This window comes from Rutilus rutilus, assembly GCF_951802725.1.
Source record: "Rutilus rutilus genome assembly, chromosome: 5".
Taxonomy (NCBI): Eukaryota; Metazoa; Chordata; class Actinopteri; order Cypriniformes; family Leuciscidae; genus Rutilus; species Rutilus rutilus.
The window spans coordinates 47,409,974-47,435,791 of NC_140213.1; the positions used below are offsets into that span (position 1 = coordinate 47,409,974).

At 37.8% G+C, this 25,818-nt stretch overlaps 1 protein-coding gene across 2 annotated transcripts; it reads right to left on the bottom strand.

Moving 5' to 3' along the window:
- Nucleotides 1-4,845: 4,845 nt before the first annotated feature.
- Nucleotides 4,846-15,988, bottom strand: LOC311290793 (SS18-like protein 2). Of its 2 annotated transcripts, XM_084409502.1 has the most exons (4): nucleotides 15,759-15,988; nucleotides 9,878-9,892; nucleotides 5,519-5,595; nucleotides 4,846-5,441 (listed from the first exon to the last, which is right to left on the bottom strand). In XM_084409502.1, exons 1-4 carry the CDS (start codon nucleotides 15,810-15,812, stop codon nucleotides 5,330-5,332), a joined length of 258 nt encoding a protein of 85 aa, XP_084265628.1. In that variant the 5' UTR covers nucleotides 15,813-15,988; the 3' UTR covers nucleotides 4,846-5,329. The 2 variants fall into 2 exon arrangements, with proteins under 2 accessions (XP_084265628.1, XP_084265629.1); XM_084409503.1 differs by lacking the exon at nucleotides 9,878-9,892 and having other exon boundaries at nucleotides 15,756-15,988.
- Nucleotides 15,989-25,818: the final 9,830 nt, after the last annotated feature.

Genomic DNA, 25,818 nt, shown 5'->3' on the forward strand with positions numbered 1-25,818 from the left:
GAACGTGACCGCCTGCATAGAGAGGACTTCAGGACAAAAGCGTTTAAAAGGAAGAGTTGAATTCATCGATACATTCAATCATAAACCAGTTTTTGTGAGTTGACCTACAGCTAGACAATGGTGTCTGACGTTAACGGTAATGCAGCAAAAAAACAAACGGCTTGACCAGATTATCCAGCTGCGATAAACTAGTGAACTAAAAAAAGTGATTACAAAACCTAGTACTACAAACCATGTCAATCTAGTAACTGAAGCAAAGCACCTGCGTTTAACAGACCGATGAGCGAGTCGAACTGAAAGTGTGTTTTGTTTAGGTGGCGGAGCTCGGACACGAACTCCACAGCCTCGACACTGGGTGTCAGTGCTTCGAAAGACAGAGAACAGATCCAAAGAAATAAAATAAAAAGGAAATCATAACATAATAAAGCTATTTGACTGAGGAGCGCTCACAGTATCAGCGGGGTTCTGTACACCTAACAGAATAATATCAAATACCATCCTCTGTTTATTACCAAAGGAACTAAAGGTTGATGCAAAAATACCAGATAATATCAGCTGTGTGTGTGTGTGTGTGTGTGAGAGAGAGAGAGAGAGAGAGAGAGAGAGAGAGAGAGAGAGAGAGAGAGAGAATTGAATTTAAATACACCTTTATTTAAAACAATAAGGTGTTCACAGTAATATTACAAACTTACAGAACAAGAATATATATATTCATGTTAAAATGAGAAACATTTTAAAAAGCAAGCAATAAATCATCATCATCATCTACTGTGCAAAGCAGGCACGGCGCCAGGATTCCAGTTTTGGATGGGCCAGACCAATTGTGGGTGGGCCTTAAATTAAAAACGTTAAAAAAACGTTATCCAATCACTGCTTGGATATATATACTGCAAAAAATATTGACTAATATAGCCTACTGTTATATTATCTGTGCGTATACATAATATAGATTATAATAGCTTGATGCTCTTTAAATATTTTGTTGCATTGTTAAAAGTTTCGGTGCATAGGACAGACCTATCCGCGATCGCTCTCCATGGTTCTGACCAAAGAAGAGCGCTTTGGAATCTCCATTACGCATCATACGCATCATACTGGGCTGCATTTTCCGATAACATTGTCTCATAGCGCGCTACGAAGACTATTAAGGTATAACTTAACTAAAGGTATACTACCACTAAAGGTATACCATTGCTAGGCGTCTTCAGGGCTATCATCCACTTGCGAGGCAGAGGCGCTGGCGCCCTCCTAGCAACAGCGCTGTTTTTGGTAAAAAATGATTTTGACGACTTCATTAAGTTTTGTTTTATAGAAAACTCTTTTTAAAAGATTTTCGTTTTGTATAAATTGTATCTTAATTTTGATAAATGTTTTATCAATCAATTTTCCGTATTTAATAAATAAGAAGCATATACAAGCATATACTATACAGCAGACAATGTAATAAGGCGCCGGCACGATCACTTGCATTGCACGTGAACTGGAGGGCGCCGAAACTCAGCTTGTGCCTCACAGATTTGAGAAATATGGGTTATCTATTACAGAAAGCTTGAAATGTCTACTTTTAAACGAAAATATTCAAACCAAAATAAATAGGCTACTCTCTGATTATGTAGCCTAATCCATATGAAATGTGCATTTCTCTCTGGCGTTCATGGAGAGTCCGCATTGTCAACTTCATCTTTGCAGTGACACAGAAAACACCAGTTTATTACTAAACAATTAAATGTCTCCTTGCTAATTTAGACACATTCATAATTACTTTAACCGGTTCTTTGTGGCAAGCTTTATGCGTGCGGTCATAACGATCATCCTGTAGGATAGCCTAAGTAATTAAATTAATATAAAGGGGCGATTTGTCCACGAATGGCTTAAATGAACAACTACTAGTCGACTAGAAAAAAAAAAAAAAAAAAATTAGTCGGAGGCAGCCCTTATTCCACATATTTTCGAACCAGCAGGCCATTCTGGGTTGAGCGAGCGACCCTGCGGAATGAGTGAGCGGAGCGGAATATTCAGAAATGCGCTCTCCGCTCGAGCTCTGATCGGAACAAACCCGAACCCCACTGTCTGCTGAACTTGCGCAGAAACATCCAAATGGACATAGCCAGCTTTTTTAAATTGTTTTTAAAACTAAACATTTAGACTATTTTAGTACAAATTATGAGCTTATTGACGATTTTTTATAATTCTTGACAAAATTTGAATATATTACGTTTTTTTTTTTTTTTTTGGGTGGGCCTGTTGAAAAGTGGGTGGGCCCAGGCCCGTCAGGCCCACCCATGACGCCGTGCCTGGTGCAAAGGACCTCATTTATCCCCCAAATGTACATGAACGATTCTACACAATTTACCATTTTATAATAGGCATGCTCTATAAGCCGAGCCGCCACCAAGCCCTTGGGGGAGGGGGAGAGAGAGAGAGGGGCTAGTTGTCACAAAGACTCAAATGATGTGCTTTCTGGTTTACTAAAACATATGACTGTCTAAAAATATTGTTTTGAATAAAGAGTTTTCTGTCCATCACTGTTTCTCTCAAATCACATGAGAGAGCAGTGACAAGGGTCTGTGTCCACACATACAAAGGAGCTATTGTGTCTTCGGAGGGACAGCCACTGACTGTACAGAAATAGACTACACTAGCTGGGACCAGCAGTTGTACATGTGATGTTGAAATCATGTGTGCCTTACAGTAAATATGATGAAGACACCTCAATTCGGACAATAAAAGAAGAGACCTGGACAGGACTCAGGGCTCTTCCTTGCAATCTCCAATCCGGAACCCCAGCAGTTTCTGGATGCAAGAAGCTTTAAGCCTAGCTAGCATTTCTCTGTTAGTTCAGTACTCTATTATAATCTGTAACAAGTATTCTTTTCATTTTGATTCTTTTAATAAATATTGTTAAACATTTATTACAATCATCTGTCTGGAACTTGGATTTTTGAGTACGCTTCACCTTCTTCCTTCCTGGATCGGGACGATCACAGCCAGGGGGAAAACTACCAGAGGGTGAGCATTATTTCTGATATAAGAATAATCAGTGTGAACTTTGATTGATAGCCTAGCCAAAGAGGCAGCTTACGACAGGGTTATTGTTGTATAGCGAACACGGTTGAAGAGTACCTAAAAAGGTAGATTTATACTACGAAGGGGAAATTTAATTATCTTTATAATAAAATACGAATTTGTAGAGACTGTTCACCTAACTCTTAATAGCACGACTAAAGGATAGGCTCTTTAGTTACCGCGGGATTATTTATATATCCTGGTTAGGATGTAAAATAATTTGGAACGGCATTAATCGTGAAAACTATTACAAAGTGCAGAGCGCGAAAGCACCAGAGTGACTGAAGGATTACCGTAAAGCAGTATCTATGGTCGTACAATGTGTATGACGTCATTGACATTTTAAAAGACTTTTTAAAGGAGACATATCATGCTTTTAAATTGTTCCTTTTTACATATAAATCATACATTTGTAGTCTATATAAAGCGGAACTGCAATGCTTGGGTCTGAATTCCTCATTATTATAGCTCCACAAACCCCCTTTTTACCCCTTTTCTGATGTGCGTCTCAGAGCAACCCGTTTTGATGCGGTCTCTTTAAAAAACATTGAGACACTTCATACACCGCCCCCTCTCCAGGTTGCAGAGGTTCAACTCCACCCCATTCGGCCATTTTTGTAGTCTGATAGCAGAGATAGGATTATCTAACGGCACAGAAACTTTTTATTCACACGTTATTAACAAAATGTCAACAACGGAAGACTTGTCCAGCCAGCCTTACATGTTCGAGCCAGAGTCGGAGCCGGAGCGAGATAAAAATGTAGACGACGAACCTGCAGAACAACGTCTTCATATGGATGTATCGCAATGGTATGTTACTGTATTTACACATGAAACTTTGGTCTTCCGACCTTTTACCACCGTGTCGATTTATTTTGATTAATATGTGCGAGGGAGAGCGAGCAAGACAGCGTCTTTTGGAGACGGTGAAGTCATGTTTACACCATAGACTGTAGGGCTCCGAGAGATATAGAGAGCGCCCGCGCGACCGGGTCTCTCTCTCTCTCTCTTTGCTCGTTCTTTCAGTCAAACATGCGCCACAAGCGCGGCAGTTCATCTACATTAGACGGTGTAATGAAGCGTGTGGGTTACTACATCCAACAACCGAACATTTTAACTTACCCTCTCGTAACTTCTGCATCCTTTAGCTTGGACTACAAAATTGCAGTGATAAATAATAATGGCGGATTGCTCGAAGTGTTGGGCCGGAAGTCAATGTCCTTATTTGGCAGTTCCGCTGCAAATACTGTGACGTATTAGTTCGCAAAACGTCATAGATAACAGAAAAATCTGAACCGGTTGAAAAATATGACCAAAACAGAATATAAAGATATCAACGAAGCACCTGAAGAGAATAATTTCATCTTTTCTGTACTTCTAAACACTCCAAATATACAACAAAATGCATTTAAGGGCTAAAAAAGTGCATTTAGCATGATATGTCCCCTTTAAAGCAAATAAGTGACTCTAAAAAATCTAACACCCAGCAATGTGTCATTTCTTTGCATCTCCTTTCGAATACAACATTCAAATTACTAGACAAAAAATTATATCCTGAGAAAAGTGGATTTTTATGGATATAGCGCCATAGACCTCCATTCATTCTGCACTCGCCTGTGAGCGCCCTCATGTGGAGCCAGAGTGGAACTGCAACCAGTTCAGAAGCCAGAAGTTTACTGAGTGGAAGCTCTCCCGTTATTAGACATTCTCTGGTAATATTCAGTTGGTAGTCATAAACAATTTCACCGCTAGATGGGAGTAAATCCTACACAGTGTAGCTTTAATTCATGTTCTCAATTTTCTTTATTGCAGTTAAAAGTCAGAAGGCCAGTACAACAACACCAGAAGTAGTTCAATGACATGTGGATTCAAAAGGAATCTGATTTACATTTTGTGCAGAATGGATTTAAACATGGTATTTTATTTATGGCATTTCATATATTCATTATACATAGTATTAAAGTATAAATATTATGAAATTATGTACATAAATACAGTGTTTCCCAGCAAAGACATCTGGGATTCCTTTCGGCCAATGGGATTCTGTTTTCTTAAGGATTCTGATCAAAAAAATAATATAAATAACCAAACAACAACCAGGTGGGAAAACGTTCGCAATAACGTTTGGTACCTAAATTTGGCACATACATCACTTGTATTCACTCATATTCAAATGTACATAAACAACTGAGCTGTTGAGCAAGACAATAGTTAATGATACATTTATTATAACGCGTTTACAATATTCCTGTAACCAGAACATCTAACTGACTGAGTCGTTTGCAGAAGTCTGCGTCTCCTCTGGCACGATCTCTGCGCCGGCATCAGCTATAGTTCCCAAATATACGATGTTCCGGTGCAAAATCTGCTGGTATCTGTGAAGAAGATGAAGTACATACTTCATTAAAAGCACTAAAGCATATGAAGAGAACAGTGCATGAAACACACGTACTGAACACACTCGGTGGCTCGGCCCTTCTGCAGATACTCTGTGATGCATCTCACCAGCTGATCGTTCTCATCCAGCAGCTGCAAAACAGTGGCAATCAGTTAGTAGATTAACTTCAGGAAACACTTATAAACTTTACATATTATACACTTTTAAAGGTCTGCACCAGAAAGGTGATTTAGTTCATGACCATTTCAAGCATCTTTCTGAACCGCTGACCCTATTGACGAACACAGAAGCGCAGATGAAGTAAAGCAAAACACTGAACATGAATTACTTGGCTTATGCTACTCCTAAATCCTACATCATTCGTCGGGTCAGAGGTCACTCTCCCGCCGGAACTAGACTCGCATATGGATGTTACCGGAAGCCAGTGATTATAGTTCATTATAAAGTTATAAATATGGATCAGGGTTCCCACACCTTGGTTAACTTCAAATTCAAGGACCTTTCAAGGACTTTCCAGGTCCAATACCCTCAAATTCAAGGACTTAATGTGGGGACACATTTGTTGTGTACAACAACAAACGATGAGGTACCATGGTAGTTTCATGCGCGCGTACAACACAAAGTACCTCATGCGGGAAACACTTAACGTAATCAGGGTTTTCCCTGGCTTAAAATGAGGCGGACTTGGTAAAATCCTAATAATGTATTTTAATAATAAGATAATTAAATTAGTATTTTTTGTAGATCATCATATAGCCTAATGTGTTTCCCACATCGTTTTTGTGGGTGGAGCTTGGTACCTCTAGGGGGGTCTGGGGGCATGCCCCCCCAGAAGAAAATTTTGTACATTTTAAAGATAAATTCATTAATCTGGTGCACTTTGAGTCACCCGAGTCCACTGTTAAAAAGAAATAATCCACCCGCAAAACCGCCCATATTCTTTGATTTAGATATCTGCATCTGATCATCACATTACAATTATTCAAATGAGTGTTAAGCATGATAATATGGTAACATATCACACTGAAGTAGGCTGATTTAAAATGAACATTTATTTAAAATAAAAGTTCTTCTTTTGGCAAAATTACACAATTCCTTAATAGCCTAAACAGAGGCTTTACTCCCTTCAAACGTTTGAAAACACTAATTTTTTTTTACCTTTTATAAAGGGCATTTTCCCCCTAATTTTTTTAAATGTATGCTCCATCTTTCATTTCAAATTCTTAAATTTGATCAATATATTCAATTAAAATAATAAGACACTAGGCTGTTTATAATTAAATTAAATAATTTACATTGAAAAATTATAACTGTATTAAATTAGATTATTTTGAATATTTTTGAATATACAAATAAGGAATGTTGAAAAGAATGATACTTTATGAAACTAAACCGCCAGTAGGAGGCAGCAGGCGACCGTCTTAATGAGCGAGTCATTCATTCAAACGATTCGTTCAAACGGCTGATTTATTCAGAATGAGGCAGTTTAAGAATGGGTAATTGAATCTTTGACTCAACCGATTCGTTCAAAACGCTTAATCATTCAGTAATGCAACAAGTGTTTGTGTGAGATGCGCTATGGTTCTGTGATCTTTGTTTGGAACTTTTTCGCTGCTGAAACAGAACAAAAACAGTCATTGCGTCTAAAATGTACGTTTTTGTTTATTGAACTGTTATGAAATCAGTCTCGGTTTCAATCTTGATGGCATTCAGGAAAAAAGCTCTCTAGTCGTGTGTAGCCTAGGCTATATATTGTTTCTTAACTATAATATGTTAAAAATAACTGCGCAAGCCTCAACAGCGCAACATTGTTACCGTTAGGTAGGCCTATATTATTATCAACTATAGGCTATCAATCACCACTTACATTAAATTAAATAAAACAGAATCATCCTCACGTTTTCGGTGATTCCCTAGTTATTTTTTATTGTCAAGAGCCGGAGGCGGCACGAAATTTGACGGAGGCGGCCGCCTCGTAATTCTCTATGCAGGAAAAACCCTGGTAACGTAACGCGTAAATGCACTTAACTAGTGTAAATCAAGCAAGCTACAGTAGTATGCATAGGCCATGAACTGTTGGCGAAATAACACATTAGGGGACCGGAGTGAATATGGAATTTTTTCCAGAAAACTTATTGCACAAAATAAATTCAAGCACTTTCAAGCACCTGTCTCTATGTATGTTTATTTTCAAAAACTTTCCAGGGCCTTGATTTTTTTTTTTCAGATTCACAAACTTTCAAGGATTTCAAGGACCCGTGGGAACCCTGATGGATATTTTTCTTATAAAAACGCATGGCTTTGCTTCAGAAGGCCTTTATTAACCCCTCGAATGGATTACTTTTATGATGGATAGATGTGCTTTTTCAGGCTTCAAAATCTCAGGTACCATTCACTCCCATTATAAAGCTTGGAAAGTCAGGATATTTTTAAATAATATAACTCTGATTGTGTTCGATTGAACGAAGAAAGTCATATACACCTAGGATGGCTTGAGAGGGTGAGTAAATTATGGGATAATTTTCATTTTTGAGTGAACAAACCTTTTAGGTTGTACCTATCTCTTTATATATATAATATGTGATTTAAACTTTTCACTGAAAGATATATTTCTTTATTTTTCTGAATTTTTCTTTTGTTTTGCATTGCAAATTTCATTTTATTCACCAGAACAAATGTCTCAAACACTTTCTAGATTCTTTCATGTTAATTTTCCCATAATATAAAATCTCTTAAACTCAATTTAAAATAACATATTATATGATCTGGCTTACTGATTAAGGCTTTTGCTTACCAGTTTGTATTTTCCCTTTTCCTCTTTCAAATGCAGTGTTTTTTCTCAACAATAAAAAGTCCTTGTCTAACTTAACTTGTTAATTTAATTGCAGTTTTTTAGAGAACAAAATCAAAACTAGGGATTTCAATACCATAGTTTGAAACCTATTGAGTTTACTCGCTTTAGAATTTTGATCAGTAAATGTTAAATCGGCAGCGTTCACACTTATTTAATAACAGGTGCGACTCTCGAACTCTCGCGTTCACACTGCAGCAAACAGAAGTGGCGCGAATTCATCGTTTAAAATTTCTTAACGAACATGTTTTTAAACTTGCGTGAACGCGGACAACGGACAACTGACGAGAGCAGCTCCGATGAAAGAAAGAAACTGACTGGATCATCAATCTTTATATTGAATTTATCTCATATCTGCATCTCCGTAAGTTACCAAAAACACACAACAACACATACGAGACCCACATAAATGACGTAACTAACGTTAGTTGTCAGTACGGTTCCGTCACTTCCGTGAGTCCTGAAAACATATATGGCTGAGGTCGTTTATACATGGATTTCTCGGCGACGTCATCACTGCTTGCGCACGCAACCATGAGGCAAAAGACCCGCGGTCTTCGTACCGGAGTAAAGGGTTTAGGCTAGTAACAAAGTGGTGGTGTTGTCGAAATGCCAAAGGAGTTGTTGCGTAATTTATTTACATGCAGGCCTATCTGTTGTGTTTTATCTGCTCATTTAAATTATACGTGTTGTAAGTAATTCCAAATCTAGGCGAATGGAAGAGTGGGACAGAAGGAGGAAGTTGTATGTTATATTCTTTCTATTCATAATTTGACGAGCTGCACATGACCGACCACATAGCATAGTTATATGCATCAAGGGATTTGTACGCTCTAATTATTTCTCTTGTATACACACTTGGTGTCTGAATAAGATAATTATATATATCAGGCCATACAATTTCTGGCCACTTCTTGTCATCCACAATCCAAAGATCGTCATGTATTGCGTAGGGATCCGGCAAGATCTCACCATTGCTGAGAGTACGTTTTTTAATATAATCGCCACGGTCGGAGGTACTAATGGCTTCCCACATAATCCATCGTCAAATCTTTGATTTACAGTAAAGTAACGTTATATGTGTCATGAAATGTTGCAGGTCGTAAAGTAACGTAAACAAGGTTAACTTATATAAAAGCAAATTCGGGCTAAAATAGATGCTGCACTGCTAACATTGGCTATTACATTACTAACTTAGTCTAACATGATAATTCGTATGCATCACAGTATCCGGATTTTGATTCGTAAACAGTTGGACGTTTTACATAATGTTATATTAATATGAGACACAAACAAACAGATCCAACTCTGAAATTGCAGTTTATTATTGAGTCAACAAGAAATTACAAACAATGCGAAATCTACGTTAATTACAATGTTCTTTTACAGAACTCGGCATAACAGCTAGCGGTTTTCTGCCTCCTGGATGCGCGCGCATCCGGTATTGTTTGTATACAAGAAACCCGTGTATAGAAACTAAGTGGTCGTTTCTCCCATAAATAACCGAACTCTCTCTGTGTGTGTGTGTACGAATTAAGCACTGAGTTCAAATGTTTACTCACTCTTTGAATTGTCTCCTGAGGGTTGTTCCATAAAAGATGCTTAGAAAAGCGGGGATTAAACTCCAAAACCGGACTTGAATGAGCCTAACAAATAAGTTGGGGCTAAAGTGGTTCCATAAAAGGTAATTGAAGTTCACCCAATCTCACTAATTTGATCCAGGTTTATCAAGTCTAGATAATTGCGTGTGCACGCGTTTCTGAAGCAGCCCTAGAGGTCGATCATAGATCAAATCCAAAGATCCAAGATGGCGGCGCGAGTACATCGCGAGGCTCGCGGTCTCTCCAGATTCTGTAATTTAGCAGTATTTTTCTTGCTCATTTCGGGTCTGTTCGTCCAGAACAGTTGTGCCTTAACATCGTACACCCAAGGTGAGCTTTTGGATATTGGTTTGCGAATTTCCGACAGTTTTATGGACAACCTTCGACTCCTTCCTGAGATCGCCAGATCACCCGAGGCTATGCACTCTGCCCGGCCGGGCGGAAGTGCTCGCAGGCGCCGGCGAGATCGTAAACAAAGGCGGGGGAAGCGCGGAGGACTAAGAGCTAAGCTAAAGCTAACACCACACCGGCTCTCTTTACCCAGCATTTTCCTTGCCAATGTACGGTCGCTGTTGAACAAAATGGAGGAGATTCGACTCAACATCACATACAGCAAGAGACTTTTGAACTGTAATGTTCTAATTTTCACGGAAACATGGTTAAACAGCGGAATACCGGACAACGCTATTGAGCTAGCGGGACGCCATACATTCCGGGCGGATAGAACATTAGATGGCTCCGGTAAGACCAGAGGTGGTGGATTGTGCATTTACATTAACAAAGCTTGGTGCACAAACTCTGCTATTGTTGGGAGACATTGTTCAGCTAACCTTGAGTTTCTCATGGTTAAATGTAGACCGTTTTATCTACCGCGGGAGTTCACTTCCACTATTATAACTGCAGCCTATATTCCCCCGGATGCTGATGCCAAGTTTGCTATGAAAGAACTTCACGCAGCCATCAGTAAACAACAGACCGTTCACCCGGAAGCTGCGTTTATTGTTGCGGGTGATTTTAATCATTCAAACTTAAAGTCAGTGCTACCGAAATTTCACCAGCATGTTTCCTGTCACACCAGAGGAAACAAAACCTTAGACCATGTTTACACAAACATGGCTGAAGCTTACGTCGCGACACCCCTCCCCCACTTGGGACAGTCAGATCACCTTTCTTTGTTCCTCACCCCCAAATATGCACCTCTGATCAATCGCGTGAAGCCATCAGTGAAGACCATCAAGGTGTGGCCTGCGGGGGCAGATTTCTCACTCCAGGAAAGGTTTCTACACACAGACTGGAGTATGTTTGCTTCTCAAGCCACCAGTGGCTCTCACACGGACATTGACTGCTACACCTCCTCTGTACTGGATTATATTAATACCACCATTGACAGTGTTACAACCCAGAAGCAGATCACCACATACCCAAATCAGAAGCCATGGATGAACAGGGAAGTGCGACTCCTATTGAAGACACGCAATACTGCCTTCAGATCAGGAGATGCACAAGCCTATAGCACATCCAGAGCAAATCTGAAAAGGGGCATCAAAGAGGCCAAGCACTGCTACAAGCTTAAGATAGAGGGACACTTTTCCAACGCTGACCCTCGGCGCATGTGGCAGGGCATTCAGGCCATCAGTGACTACAAACCCTCTCACTCCACCCCCGCAGCCACTGATGCCAACTTCCTGAACGAGCTAAATGACTTTTATGCTCGCTTTGAAAGAGACAACAGAGAAACTGCCACCAAGCTCAAATCCTCAGCTGACCACCCACCGATCACACTCTCCTCCACAGATGTCTGCAATGCACTGAGCAGGATCAGCGCGCACAAGGCTGCTGGACCAGACAACATCCCTGGACGCGTACTCAGGGCATGTGCGGAGCAGCTCGCTGGGGTTTTTACAGACATTTTCAACCTGTCTCTTGCCCAAGCAGCTGTACCAACATGCTTTAAATGCACTTCCATTGTGCCAGTGCCAAAACACTCCAGCCCGAAGTGCCTTAATGACTACCGCCCTGTAGCACTCACACCCATCGTAATGAAGTGCTTTGAGCGGCTGGTCCTGGCACACCTAAAAGACTCTCTACCATCCACATTGGACTCACACCAGTTTGCCTACCGTAGCAATAGGAGCACAGAGGATGCAGTCTCCATGGCACTGCACTCTGTGCTCACACATCTGGACAATAAGAACACTTATGCACGCATGCTGTTTGTTGACTTCAGCTCAGCATTCAACACTGTCATCCCAACTAAGTTAATAGCCAAACTTGGAGACCTGGGCTTCAACACCTCCATGTGCAACTGGATTTTGGACTTCTTGACCAACAGACCCCAGAATGTTCGATCAGGCTCCAACTGCTCCACATCCATCACACTCAACACTGGTGTACCACAGGGCTGTGTGCTAAATCCGTTCCTCTACTCCCTCTTCACCTCCGACTGCAAGCCTGTGTACGGATCTAATTCCATCGTCAAGTTTGCGGACGACACTACGGTGATTGGTCTCATCAGCAACAACGATGAGACTGCCTATAGGGAGGAGATCAAGCACCTGGCCACATGGTGCACCGAAAATAACCAGCTCCTCAACACCACCAAAACGAAGGAGCTCATCGTGGACTTCAGGAAAGTGTCAAGAGGCACACACGACACCATCCACATCAATGGAATGGCTGTTGAGCGTGTCTCCAGTTTCAAGTTCCTGGGGATCCACATCTCGGCGGACATGACCTGGACAACCAACACCTCCAGCCTGGTCAAGAAGGCTCACCAGCGCCTTTTCTTCCTGAGGACACTGAGGAAGAATCAGCTTTCCTCCACTATCCTGGTGAACTTCTATCGCTGTGCAATAGAAAGCATCCTGACCAACTGTGCTACAGTGTGGTATGGGAGCTGTTCTGTTGCAGAGCGCAAGGCACTGCAGCGGGTGGTGAAAACCGCCCAGCGCATCACTGGGACTCCACTACCTGCCATCGAGCACATCCAGAGGAAACGCTGTCTGCATCGAGCTCGCAGCATCCTTAAGGACTCCTCTCACCCAGCCCACAGACTGTTTTCTCTCCTGCCCTCCGGCAGGCGTTTCAGGTGCCTCCGGACCAGGACCAGCAGACTAAAGAACAGTTTTTTCCCCAGAGCTGTCTCTTTATTAAACTCTAACCCTCATTGATCCCACTCCCCTCATATACTGATTGACTCTCCTCTCCCTCCTCACACCTGCCTCCATTTTGTTATTTGCAATACTATAATGTTCATTTGCACTGCTGACTGTTATTACAGTAACAACTGTTTACATATGCATCTTGCACTACTACCTTGACTGGAATATGCTCAATTTGCACTGCCGACTGTTTATTTACAGTACCGACTGTTTATATATACATTGCAATATCGTACCTTAACTGTAATATGCAATTACTTTCCACTGCACTTTCACTCGGATAGCTTCTGTCCAAACTTTATTTGCACTACTTTAAATCCATTGTTATACTGCTCATTAGCCTAACTTATACATATATCTATTTGTTAAATTCTGTTTATAGTAATAGCCATCTGTATATTATGCTCACATTCTGTTTATAGTAACAGCCATCTGTATATATATTCATAGTACATATCTATCTGTAAAATTCTGTTTATAGTAACAGCCATCTGTATATTATATTCAGTACATATCTATCTGTAAACATTCTGTTTATAGTAATAGCCATCTGTATATTACGATATTCAGTACATATCTAGCTGTAAACTCTGTTCACAGTAATAGTTATCTGTATATTATATTCATAGGACAATCTATCTGTAAATTTTTGTTTATAATAGTATTCAACTCTATATTTATTCAGTACATATCCATGTTCTGCACTTATGGAACCACTGTATATCCTGCACTTGCTGCTATTGCACTTCTGGTTAGACCTAAACTGCATTTCGTTGCCTTGTACCTGTACTTGTGTAATGACAATAAAGTTGAATCTAATCTAATCTAATCTAAAAATCGATCCACCATCAAACAGCGTATATTTTGTGCTGTTTTATGCGTTTGTGACATGTTTATTTTTCCCCCTCAGTGCAAAACTTACATTTTACAGTTATATTCTCCATCTGTAAATGTTAGAAAGTCATGCAAATGTATCCATTTTGCTGCTAATCTTCATATTGAACGAGCGCTGCTGCGCGCATGCGCGCCATATAGGAGCGCAATAATTCTGACTAAAATATACATTTTGCTCGGAAAATTAATATGCGATATTTTATAACACTAGAAATATCTTCTAATTATAATCATTTATCTTTAGGATGTTGGATAAGTTGCAGTGAACTTCTAGTATTTAGAATGCTGAGTATTACAGCTTTTAATGAAATAATTTTTTAGAGAAAGCAAGAATCCCCAGTTTTAAATGAGTGGTTAGATTTAGTTTCTAAAGTACATTATGGAGAGGATAACATGAAATTAAGAGCAAATGTATACATTTTGAAAAGATATGTGCAACTCTAAAATCAAAGAATATTCCATAAAATAAAGGAATACATTAATTTTTATATAACCCTCCCTTTTATTTCTAGCCTAGTTATTTGTTATTTTATTTATTTACTTATTTAATATTGAATATTTGATATTCAAATAATATTACTTGAATAACTATTAGGAATAATGTGTAATTATAAGAGTTTGATATAAATATGTGAATGTTACATTTGTATTAATATTTATTTATTGTTTTTTGTCTTTTCCCCCTTAAATCATATGTAAACGTGTCTAACTATGTACTTTTTGGTTATTGTTCTAATCATGTGTGTTGGTGGGTATTATCACAAAAGAAAAAAAGTAGAAGGAAAAATAAGGAATATTTATTGGGGGAAAATATGATGTCTTTAAAGGAACTGTCCATTTGTATAATTGTGTTAAATGTGTTTGAATTGAAAGACATAATAAAGTACATAATATATATATATATATATATATATATATATATATATATATATATATATATATATATGCTAAAATATTTGTTATTTGGACATTAGATGTGCCTTATTTAGAATTTTAAACCTAAAAGTGTATTTTTATGATAGCAATAACTGTAAAGGGACTATTGTAATGGGGTAAATCAAATGTAGGCTAATATACTGTCAATTACTAAGCTCAGATTCATCTTACAGTTAAAATTTATACTGTGCTTTTGTAATTATTTATTTTGTGATTTTAACTTCTGCTTTAAAAAGCTTTTTTTTTAGATTGTGTTCTAATGTTCTTCTAATAATCATAAACATGTACTACAGCTGCCAAACAAAACCAGAGAGAAATGTATTCATAAATCTTTAAAACAATCTAATTAAATCTTGGGCACAAAACATTCAGCCAGTAAAAAAAGAAAACCTGTAGTATATATATTGTATTTAGGCCTATCTATCAATATACAGTATATATATATATATATATATATATTTACCATTTACCATATATATATATATATATATACATATATACATATATTGTCTAATTTATCATTGTAGCCTTATTTAAGTTGATTTTCTGTATACTGTGTATTTATTTTTGGACTAATAGTGGTTAATACAGTCCAATAATGGTATGAGAGAGTGTCAGTGTAATATCATTGTGTTCTTGTCGGTCAGTGTTAGAGGATCTGTGTAACAGCTGAGGCTTAGCCTGACAGTTAGCCTGCCCTGGACCAGGCTAGTTTCCCAGCATAAGTTGCCAGGGTAACTGAGTTTGAACTATTTTAAGTTTGCTTTATGAAACAGAATCCACCGACAATAAGTCTGACTAACAAAAATAAGCCTGGCTTGTATTCTAATCTTGTTTTATGGAACAACCCTCTGGTTGATTTGCGCTTTTCCGCGCTGTCGTTTGGGAACAAAAACAACAGACATTTTCACGGGCTCGAAAACTCAAAGCACCGATGCGCCTCTCACGGATATATTCAGCTCAAAGAGCTTAGATGACAAACCGCTCCAGAAATCCCAAACCTTGAGAAACAAATCGATGAATATCAACATTTTATTATGTGACCAACAATAATCTCCATCAGAGCGACTCGTTTCTTCTGTGTTGTTCGGATCTTTTAGTGACTCGGTTCATTACTGACCCCTGCGGGTCATTCTGCAGCACTGACGCTTTTTCTCTTGCAAATCACTGCAGTTTAGTCAATATGCTATAGATCATCATCATACCGAGAACAAATGTAAAACAAGCTCACCAAGTTGATACAAAATACTTTACATATGTATGTATTGCATAGAAATGTTGGAGTTTGTTGCCACGAGAGTTATAATTTACTCACCCTCAGGTTGTTCCAAACCTGTATAAATTTCGTTGTTCTGTTGAAAACAAAGGAAGATATTTTGAAGAAAGTTTGTTAAAAAAAAAATTGTGACGTACAATTACAATCCCTTCACACACCACACAAGTCCACATAGACCTTCTGGGGGAGGGGGGAACAAAAGCACACAAGTGCCAAGTGCCCTAAAACAATACAATTACTATGCAGCACAGGTATACAAATATATATACAAATGTATTTTGGGTTTACTTTGGCTACACTTAAAATCAGTTTAAGTGTTAGTGCTAATCAGGGCATTTATATTAGTGTACTTAAGCACCACATTTGGCAAAATGTACTTATAACTAGTAGTATACATTAGTAATATATTTTTAATAAGTCAATTTTAATTTTAATTTAGGATTACTATATAAAAGTCTAGATTGAACTTATTTTTAAAGCATTCAAAGCACACTTTTAAGAAATACAGTAATAAAACTCCTCTGTATATTTTTGCGCTAGTAGACTTTATTTCAATGCACTACAAATCAATTTAAGTATTAGTGGTATTTAGTATACTTTTTCAAGTGCACTGAAGTACTACTGAAGTAGAAATATACTTTTAATTTGTGTATTTATAGTGTATAACTTATTAATTGTATTATTATTAAATAATAATAATGAATTTTATTTAGCACAAAAATAAGAATGTAGCCTACTACAAAATGTACTTGCTTTGTATTTTATTTTTATTTTTTTTGTGCATTCAAGTATACTTTTTTCCTCCCGGGTTGCCGCAGAGAGTCGCTGTGGTATAAACATTATGTAGGAAGCTATTATTTTTGTAATGTGACAACCACCATGATATGACATCACAGATAGGTCCCCTGGCTCCCAGCAGGGCCCATGGTGCCACTAATATGAGTGACTATTGTCAATACTTGATTATTCACAGACTACTGTACAAAACACACCCATTATCAATTTTATTAGTTGTAGCTGTGTTGCTTACATCAGTGTGTGTCTGGCATGTTTTTACCCTTCTACGGTTTTACATTGTAACAGTAGCAAACCCAAGCTAACCTTAGATAAACATTATCTTTTCTAAAAAAAAAAAATTAATTACAAAACGAAATTATTAAATGAAATACTTAAAGCTACAATATGTAATTTTTTTGCCGCTAGGGGTCACTAACCTCTTACAATAACAAAGGCGTATGTTGATGACGCATAAGCGGAATTATGGAATTTGTCGTCATGATGGATCTAATAATGTTTATGGATGAGTGAATACATTGATGTTTTTAAAATGACTGTGGAATGAAGCAGAGCGCGAGTGCTAATGAGAGACAGATATCAGCGCCACACTCGAGTCCCGCGGATATAAAGGAATGAGGACATTTCATTCTACCGAACTAACTTACCCACAAGTGCTGAATTACTACTCACACAGGGCAGTTTATTAGACGAATGAAACTTGTGAGGGAACGCAGCGCTGTTTCACTTGGTCTACACTAAACTGCATTTGAGTGTGTTAAAATTATAATGTTATTCTATGCGTTAGTTTGTCTGTATGAGACTAGCAGTAAGCTAGCCTCAATTTTCATTTTCCTTCAGTACTCCGTCTGGGTTTGCGGTATATTCTTGGATTTTCTCCAGCCAAATTTTTGGCGGTCCAATCAGCGATCAGAGGGAGTGGCTGAGAACGATGACGTTGAGGTCGTGCGCTAGTTTGAGTTGTGGGATTACGTCACGACCAAACGTTAGCGATTGGTTATGGCAGATCCAGAGTGGCTCTGGGCAGATCCAATAGTTTTAAACTTCACCAGAGTACCCGCCTTCAAGGAAGTTAACGCTTGTCAATGGAGAGTGGCCAGACTCTCTGTACAAATGAAATGTATGAGAGTCTGGTAGGACCAGGCTAGCAGTGAGCTAGATCAACATTAGAATAACATACTGATCATATTCTAACATTTCATCATGTTGAGCTATATAACATTGATTAGTTTTATGTACATTTGCTCAGCTGTCTAATAAAGTACATGAAAGAGCGGCTACTCTGTCAAGTCGTGACTCGTGAAGCTCTGTCAAGTCTAAGTTTGTCATGGACGTGGAGCTCTCGGCATCTTGAAAACGCCTTGTCGGTATTGATCTTCATTTTATTTCTGCTTTTGTCCCAAAGTCTGCTTGCCATGGTCCATAATGTTTGAACGAAACAGCAACAGCGTGAGCGCGCCGCTAGACATAACGCAGTTGTCCACGTCTCCACGACGGTATGAACGGAAACCAGGGATAACACGGATATTACGTCATTGAACATGGACGAACCATTATTTAAAATTGGAATTTCTCTGAAATTAAAAATCTTTAATTCAAACCACATATAAAAATGGCCGTCGGAGCATATGGTTGGTAAATGACTCTGTTTAAACTGAAGTGAATACTGTGACTATAACTGTTTTCTTTGGGAAAAAAATCGTGGTGCTTTCACTAGAAGAACATCCCACTAAAGGGCTTTGACCTGAAAAACTGAGAATGACAAAGCCAAAAAGTAAAACTAAACAAATTGACCCAGACAATGGGACTGAGGAAAGCAACGCAGCCGCGTTTGGTATGGCTGAAATACTTAAGGAAATAAGAGCATTTCGTAATGAGACGTCGGGGAATTTTGTGGCACTGAGGAAAGAAGTGAGTGATTTACGAAATGAACTTGGAGATATTAAAAAAAGAATGGACGCCGCTGAGGATAGGCTGTCTGATAGCGAGGATAATGAGAGGAACATTACGCGAGTAATGATTCACATGTTACAGCAACAGACTTTACTTAAAGAAAAATGTGAAGATTTGGAAAGCCGCTCAAGAAGGAATAATATCAGGATTTACTCAGTGCCCGAGAAAAGTGAGGGAAATAATATGATTGATTTTGTGTCGAATCTGATTCGGGAACAACTTGGTGTCACCATAGAGCTTCGCATTGAGCGTGCGCACAGGATATTCGTGCCAAAGCGGACTGGGCAATACGAGCGTCCCCGGTCTATTATGGTGTTATTTCAAAGTTTTGCTACAAAACAGAGTGTGCTTAAGGCGGCGTGGATGAAGAAAATCGTACAAGTGAATGGTAACAGGATCTACTTTGACGAAGATTTTACTCCAGCTGTCTTCAAGGAAAGGGTGAAATACAACGGTGTGCGTAAAGTGCTGCGCGAGAGGAAGATCAAACACCGCATATTATTCCCTGCCAAATTGAAAATCTTCTGTGAAGACGGTAATGCCAAGATCTTTGAAAACCCAGCGGCTGCTGTGCGAGGCCTACCTGAGTTCGGCATCACAATGGATCTACCTGCGGAGGAACCAGACTTGGAGACAACGCTATGTGCAGCTGGTTGGCAAACTGTCAGTCCGCGCAGAAGGAAAACGTCGATGTGCGACTTTGTAGGCGCTGTTAAATCATTGTTGGAAAATAAGCATCTAACTGGAGCTACATGCTAAAGGCTCAGGGGGGTTTGTATTGGCTACGGATCAAGATTATGGTTGGGACAATGAATCCAAGAGGGGAACGCGTGTACAAGGTACTGACTTTCAGTTTTTACTTTAAAGGCGCTGGTTCATCAAGAAAAATGGAATTGTCGCGCATTGAGGTTCGTTCTTGTGTATTTATGTTTGAACATTTGATTAACGATTTATGGCTGAACAATTGAACCCACTGGAGATGAGAGAAAATGGGGAATATAAAATATATGATTTGGATGTAGATTTGGATTCAGAAAGGCATGTGCGCAACCATAATTTAATTCCGTGCAAATATTATAGTGAAGACGAATTCAATTTAAATGTTAAACTAGACAATAATTTTTCACTTGTCCATTTTAATTGTAGAAGTCTTTATACAAACCTTAATAAAATTATAGATTATTTAAATACATTAAAAAGTCAGTTTGATATAATCGCTTTTTCTGAAACATGGTTAAATGCGGCCAAAGGTTATGATTTGGGAATTGATGGATATAGTTTGTATCATGTTGACAGACAGGGAAAACGAGGAGGAGGTGTGGCATTGTGTGTTAAAGAAACATATACTTGTAAGATTGTTGAAGGAATGTCTGTGGCTATTGAAGGTCTTCTAGAATGTGTGGCGGTGGAGATTGAGTTGGAAACAAAGCAAAAAGTAATTATAGCTTGTGTGTACAGAGCACAAGGCTCAAATGTAGAAGTATTTAAAGATAAACTCACTGAACTTGTAGATTGTACAATGTTAAATAAGACCATGTGGTTATGTGGTGATGTTAATGTTGATTTAATGAACCCACAAGGTAAAACAGTAACCCATGATTTTTTAAACGAAATGTACAGTAGAGGTATGTTTCCAGTGATATCACAACCCAGTAGAGTGACACGGACAACTTCAACATTGATTGATAATATTTTTATCAATAATATTGACATTACTTTCCATAGTGGTCTGCTATTATGTGATAGCAGTGATCACTTACCAGTTTTCATTGTTTGTGGCCTAAAAATTGGTAAGAAAATTAGTGATGTTGATAAAGTTAAACACACTCGAATTCGGACAGAGAAGGAAATAGGCTCATTTAGGAAGGATCTGATTAACCAAGATTGGAGTCAAGTTTTTGTAGATGATATTAATAATGCTTATGAGGTCTTTCTGAATATATTTGTAACACTTTATAATAAAAATTGTCCCTTAAAAATGGGTAAAGTGAATAAATTCAATAAAAAACCATGGATAACCAACGGGTTACATGAAGGCCTGTAAAAAGAAAAACAAACTATACCGAGACTTTATAAAATACAAGTCTAGTAATCATGAAATTAAATATAAAAGATATAAGAATAAGTTAATAACTATAATGCGACAGGCCAAAAAAGACTATTATAAAAACAAACTATATGAAAACAAGACTAATATTAAAGAAACTTGGAAAATTTTAAACAAGGTTATGAAGCCAAATTCTCAGAGTAAAAATTTACCTGAGTATTTTGAGCACAAAGGAAAGGTTATTAATAATGGAACAGATATTGCAGATGAGTTTAATTCCTTCTTTGTCAATATCGGACCTAATATCGCGAAAAGACTTGAAAAATCCAATCATGTTGCATGGTGTAGTAGTGCGACAGTAGGTAGTAGAATTTTACAGTCAATGTTTCTCAATGAAGTCACCGAATCTGAAATTTTAGATATTGTGAGAAAGTGTAAAACTAAAACTTCTTGTGATGGTGATGGAATAGATATGAGTATTGTAAAAAAAACGATAGATTGCATACTTCAACCTTTAACTTATATTTTCAATCTTTCTTTTAGTTCAGGTGTTTTCCCTCAAAAGATGAAGATTGCGAAGATAATACCTATTTTTAAAAAAGGAGATAAACACGAGTTTAATAATTATCGACCCGTTTCAATACTTTCACAGTTTTCTAAAATAATAGAAAAATGGTTTACTTATAAATTAGATTTATTTTTGGAAAAAAATGATTTACTTTTTGATTATCAATACGGATTTCGATCCAATAGATCAACTGCTGCTGCACTAATTCATTTAACTGAAGAAATTCTTGCTGCAATGGACAAAAAACAGTATTTTGTAAGTATATTTCTGGACCTACAGAAAGCGTTTGACACCGTCAACCATAACCTATTGTTGACAAAATTACAACACTATGGATTAAGGGGTCAGACATATAAATGGCTTGAAAGTTATTTAAGTAATAGAAGCCAATATGTTCAATTTAAAAATCATAACTCGGACTGTAAAACTGTTGTATGCGGAATTCCCCAGGGTTCTGTAATAGGCCCTAAACTTTTTATATTATTTATTAATGATATATTTGAGGCTTCCAAAGACATTAATTTTTTGTTGTTTGCTGATGACACAACAGTGTTCAAGACTGGGACAGATTTAAATGAATTAATGGTCATTATTGAAAGGGAAATGACAGAATTAAAGAAATGGTTTGATTGTAATAAATTGTTTTTAAATTGGGAGAAGACAAATTATATGGTTTTTGGAAATAAGGGAAAACAGGGATGCCCAAAATTAGTTATTGAGGATGTAAATATTCAACGTGTTTCAGAAATCACATTTTTGGGAGTTATCCTAGACAGCAAACTTAGTTGGAAGCCTCATATTGAGTATATCAAAGGTAAAGTTAGTAAAAATATTGGTATTCTTTATAAGGTTAAACACATATTGGATGAAGCTTCATTACAGCTTCTATATTTAACCTTAATTGTTCCATATTTAACATATTGCATCGAAGTGTGGGGTAATGCATGCACCAGTTATACAGAAAGGCTGTTCTTATTGCAGAAGAAAGCGATAAGAATTGTGACTTACAAAGGTTTACGAGACCACACAAATAAACTGTTTATAAAATTGCAGACCTTGAAATTTAAAGAGTTGGTCAAATTTAAAATACTACAAATTATGTGGAGAGTGAAAAATAATTTGGTGCCAATACATATTCAAAACAAATTCATGCTAATTACTGACAGTAATAATAGAAGAAAAGGCAATTTTTGTGTACCATATTCACGCACCTCACAAAAACAAAAAGGGTTTCTTGTAATTGGGATCAATTTATGGAACTCTTTGGACATTGTGCAAAAATCATGTAACACGATTGTTCAGTTCAATAAAATGTATAAAAAAAATGTACTTAGAAAATACGAAGGTAGAGAAGTATAAGAACCAATGTTTGACAAATTTGAAATTAATTATTTAGATGTGAAGTAATATTGCACCTCGATAGAGGGAATAAAAATAAATAAACAAATAAATAAATAAAAAACGGCGAGCCATTTGTTTTGTGTCGGTTGAGATTATTGAAAAAAGGGGCATGAAATTATAAGACTAGGTCTTCCTCATGCTCCTATTCAGCATTGAATGTTATTATTTTGTTGATGTGATTATTATTGTGTCTGTAATAACATCATGACTGAATAAAGAACTTGAACTGAACTGAACTGAACTATATGGTTTTGTAAGTACACAACTGCAGGAAATATCTCACACTGTGCAAGTGATTTTTGGATATTTTATTGCAAATCGGCTACATATTGTAGCTTTAAAATAAGACCTAAGATTAACAGATCAGATGGACCTGTAACAAGATAACAATAATAAATGTATTAATTAACATTAAAGGGGTAGTTCACTCATGAAAATTCTGTCATTATTTACTCACTCTCCATTTATCATTTTCTTTCTTCTGCTGAACACAAAGGAAGATATTTTAAAGAATGTCTGTAACAGTTGATGGACCCATTGATTTCCATAGTATTATTTTTCCTCCTATGGAAGTCAATGGGGTCCATCAACTGTTTGGTAACCGACACTCTTCAAAATATACTATTTTGTGTTCAGCAGAAGATAGAAATTGATACATAGAGAGTGAGTAAATAATGACAAAATTTTCATTTTTGGGTGAACTATCCCTTTAACTATCCATGTTTACGATAGGCTGCTGTCCCTGTAAGATCTGCACGCTTCTAACACACAGTGACAGACCAGTATCAAAGCAGCCCCTCACCTCAGAGTCGAGGCCTTCTGTGTATAAAAAAGCTCTCGCACAGAATAAACAGCACCCTGCCTCAGTGCAGCGGTCTGCATGTACGGATGACAAAACTCCCAGCACTCACACAATATGTATGTGTATGCACTAGCTTTCGGCATATGACCGCATACTATGCAAGTCGACTTGCGCCACAAGAGTAACTTGTGACGCATGTATGACGTAGATAGCATGTAGGAGTAACGTAAGTTTAGACGCCTCTCGCGGTTCAAACAAACAGCGCTAGGCAACAAACTCAAGCTCCTCCGACATTTCTCTTTAAAAATGGTTGTTTTAGACTTCTAATTCGTGACTGGTGTTTTGTTTTGCTCTATCCTCTGCACTTCCGCGTTTGTCATTACGTCATGCGTCAGGCAGGGTGGGAATTACGTAATTTTAGGGGCCAAGGCCATTTGGCCTCCACCTTTTCTTTTTTTTTAGGGGCACCAAGGCCATATGACAGGGCACAAAGGCCATTGAGTACAATTCGATGGTTTTCCCATTCAGATTGATACCATAACATCCTAATTTGGAATAAGACATGGATTATGACTTTTTTAATAAAAAAAAAAAAATTTAATGAGAGAGAGAGCGCCATTACATCCAGAAGGTATACACCCTCACACAACAATAGAAACAACATAAATGCCAATAAAAGCATTCAGAAACAACACAAATGCCAATAAAAGCATTCAAAATATTCATTCAGTCCTCTATATCATGTGAGTGTGAGAGAGAGAACCATTTCATCCAGAAGGTATACACCCTCACAATCATTATCACTCAGCGCTCAACGCAGTTTGCTTCGCGCTCCACTCAAATCGCCCCCCGCTCGCTCCAAAAAAGGAAAAAAATCTACATGTTTATCACTTGTAGCGGTCCCAAGCTTTTTTTGCGCCACAGATCGGTTTAATATCAGACAATATTTTCACGGACCGGCCTTCAAGGTGTGGCGGATAAATACAACAAAATAAAATGATACGAACGGCATAAAAACTGGGGTATTTTTTTTAGCCTATAATAATAAACGTGAATCCAATGTGTGGGCCTACTAGCAACTTTATTAGCAGCGTCCTCTAACATCGCGCCTAAAAACAACTGAGAAAGTCTGAACACAAACAAAATGCCCCCAAAAGAAAAGAATCTCTATGTTTTCGGTGCTGATGCGATGTAAGGGTGGCGCTGCTGCCAATAAAGCACCTAAAAGTTGTCACAACGAACCGGCAAAATTAATGATTATGAATATGTAAAATATAGCAGGAGACATTTTAATTGTTTACTAATAAACCAGTTTTTTTTATGTCTGTGTCGGCTGGAAAGATGCTGACTCGCGATCTTCGCAGTAGTGAACGCGCCAGAGAGAAATGCACATTTCATACGGATTACATAAGAGAGAAGTCTGCTTTCTTTCGTTTTGAATTGTTCTGTTTAAAAGTAGACATTTCAAGCTTTATATATATGTCTCAGGTCTGTGAGGCAAGTAGGCTATACGCTGAGTTTCGGTTCATTTATGAGACAAGCTCCAGTTTCGCCGGCGCCTTCGTGTCGTGATTATCTATTTTCTAATATATTCACTTCTAATTTATTAAATCCAGACAATTGGTTGATGAAACATTGATTAAAATTAAGATACAATTAATACAAAACGAAATTAAATTTAAAGACAGGCTTTGTGCTTTCTGTTTGAGGTCTCTGTGAAAGTTTTATAAAGCAGTCTTTTAGTGCCGCTTTCAGAGCGCTCACGTCCTAACGGAGAACTGTCCCGTCTGTAACATTGTTTTTTTTGTGAAATAAATTTCTAAATAAATGCGACTTATAGTCCAGTGCGACTTAGGCCTATATGTGTTTTTTCTTCTTCATGGCGCATTTTTTGACTGTTGCGATTTATACTCCGGAGCGACTTATTAATAGTAGGCTACACCTGTATGACTTCTCATTTTCCTTTTTGAAGTACTTTTTGAACTCCATTATTGAGCTGAGTTTTGACTGAAAATAGTCTACTGTTGATGACTGTGCAAGACAGATGGATTCAGGGTCAGGCTTGACTG

What these genes read in the sequence shown, in the direction of transcription:
- LOC311290793 (XM_084409502.1), bottom strand. Translation starts at nt 15,812, where the DNA reads ATGTCTGTTGTTTTTGTTCCCAAACGACAGCGCGGAAAAGCGCAAATC. An exon ending in CGAGCCACCGAGTGTGTTCA is followed by an intron (nt 5,442 to 5,518) that starts GTACGTGTGTTT and finishes TCTTCTTCACAG; the next exon opens with ATACCAGCAGATTTTGCACC.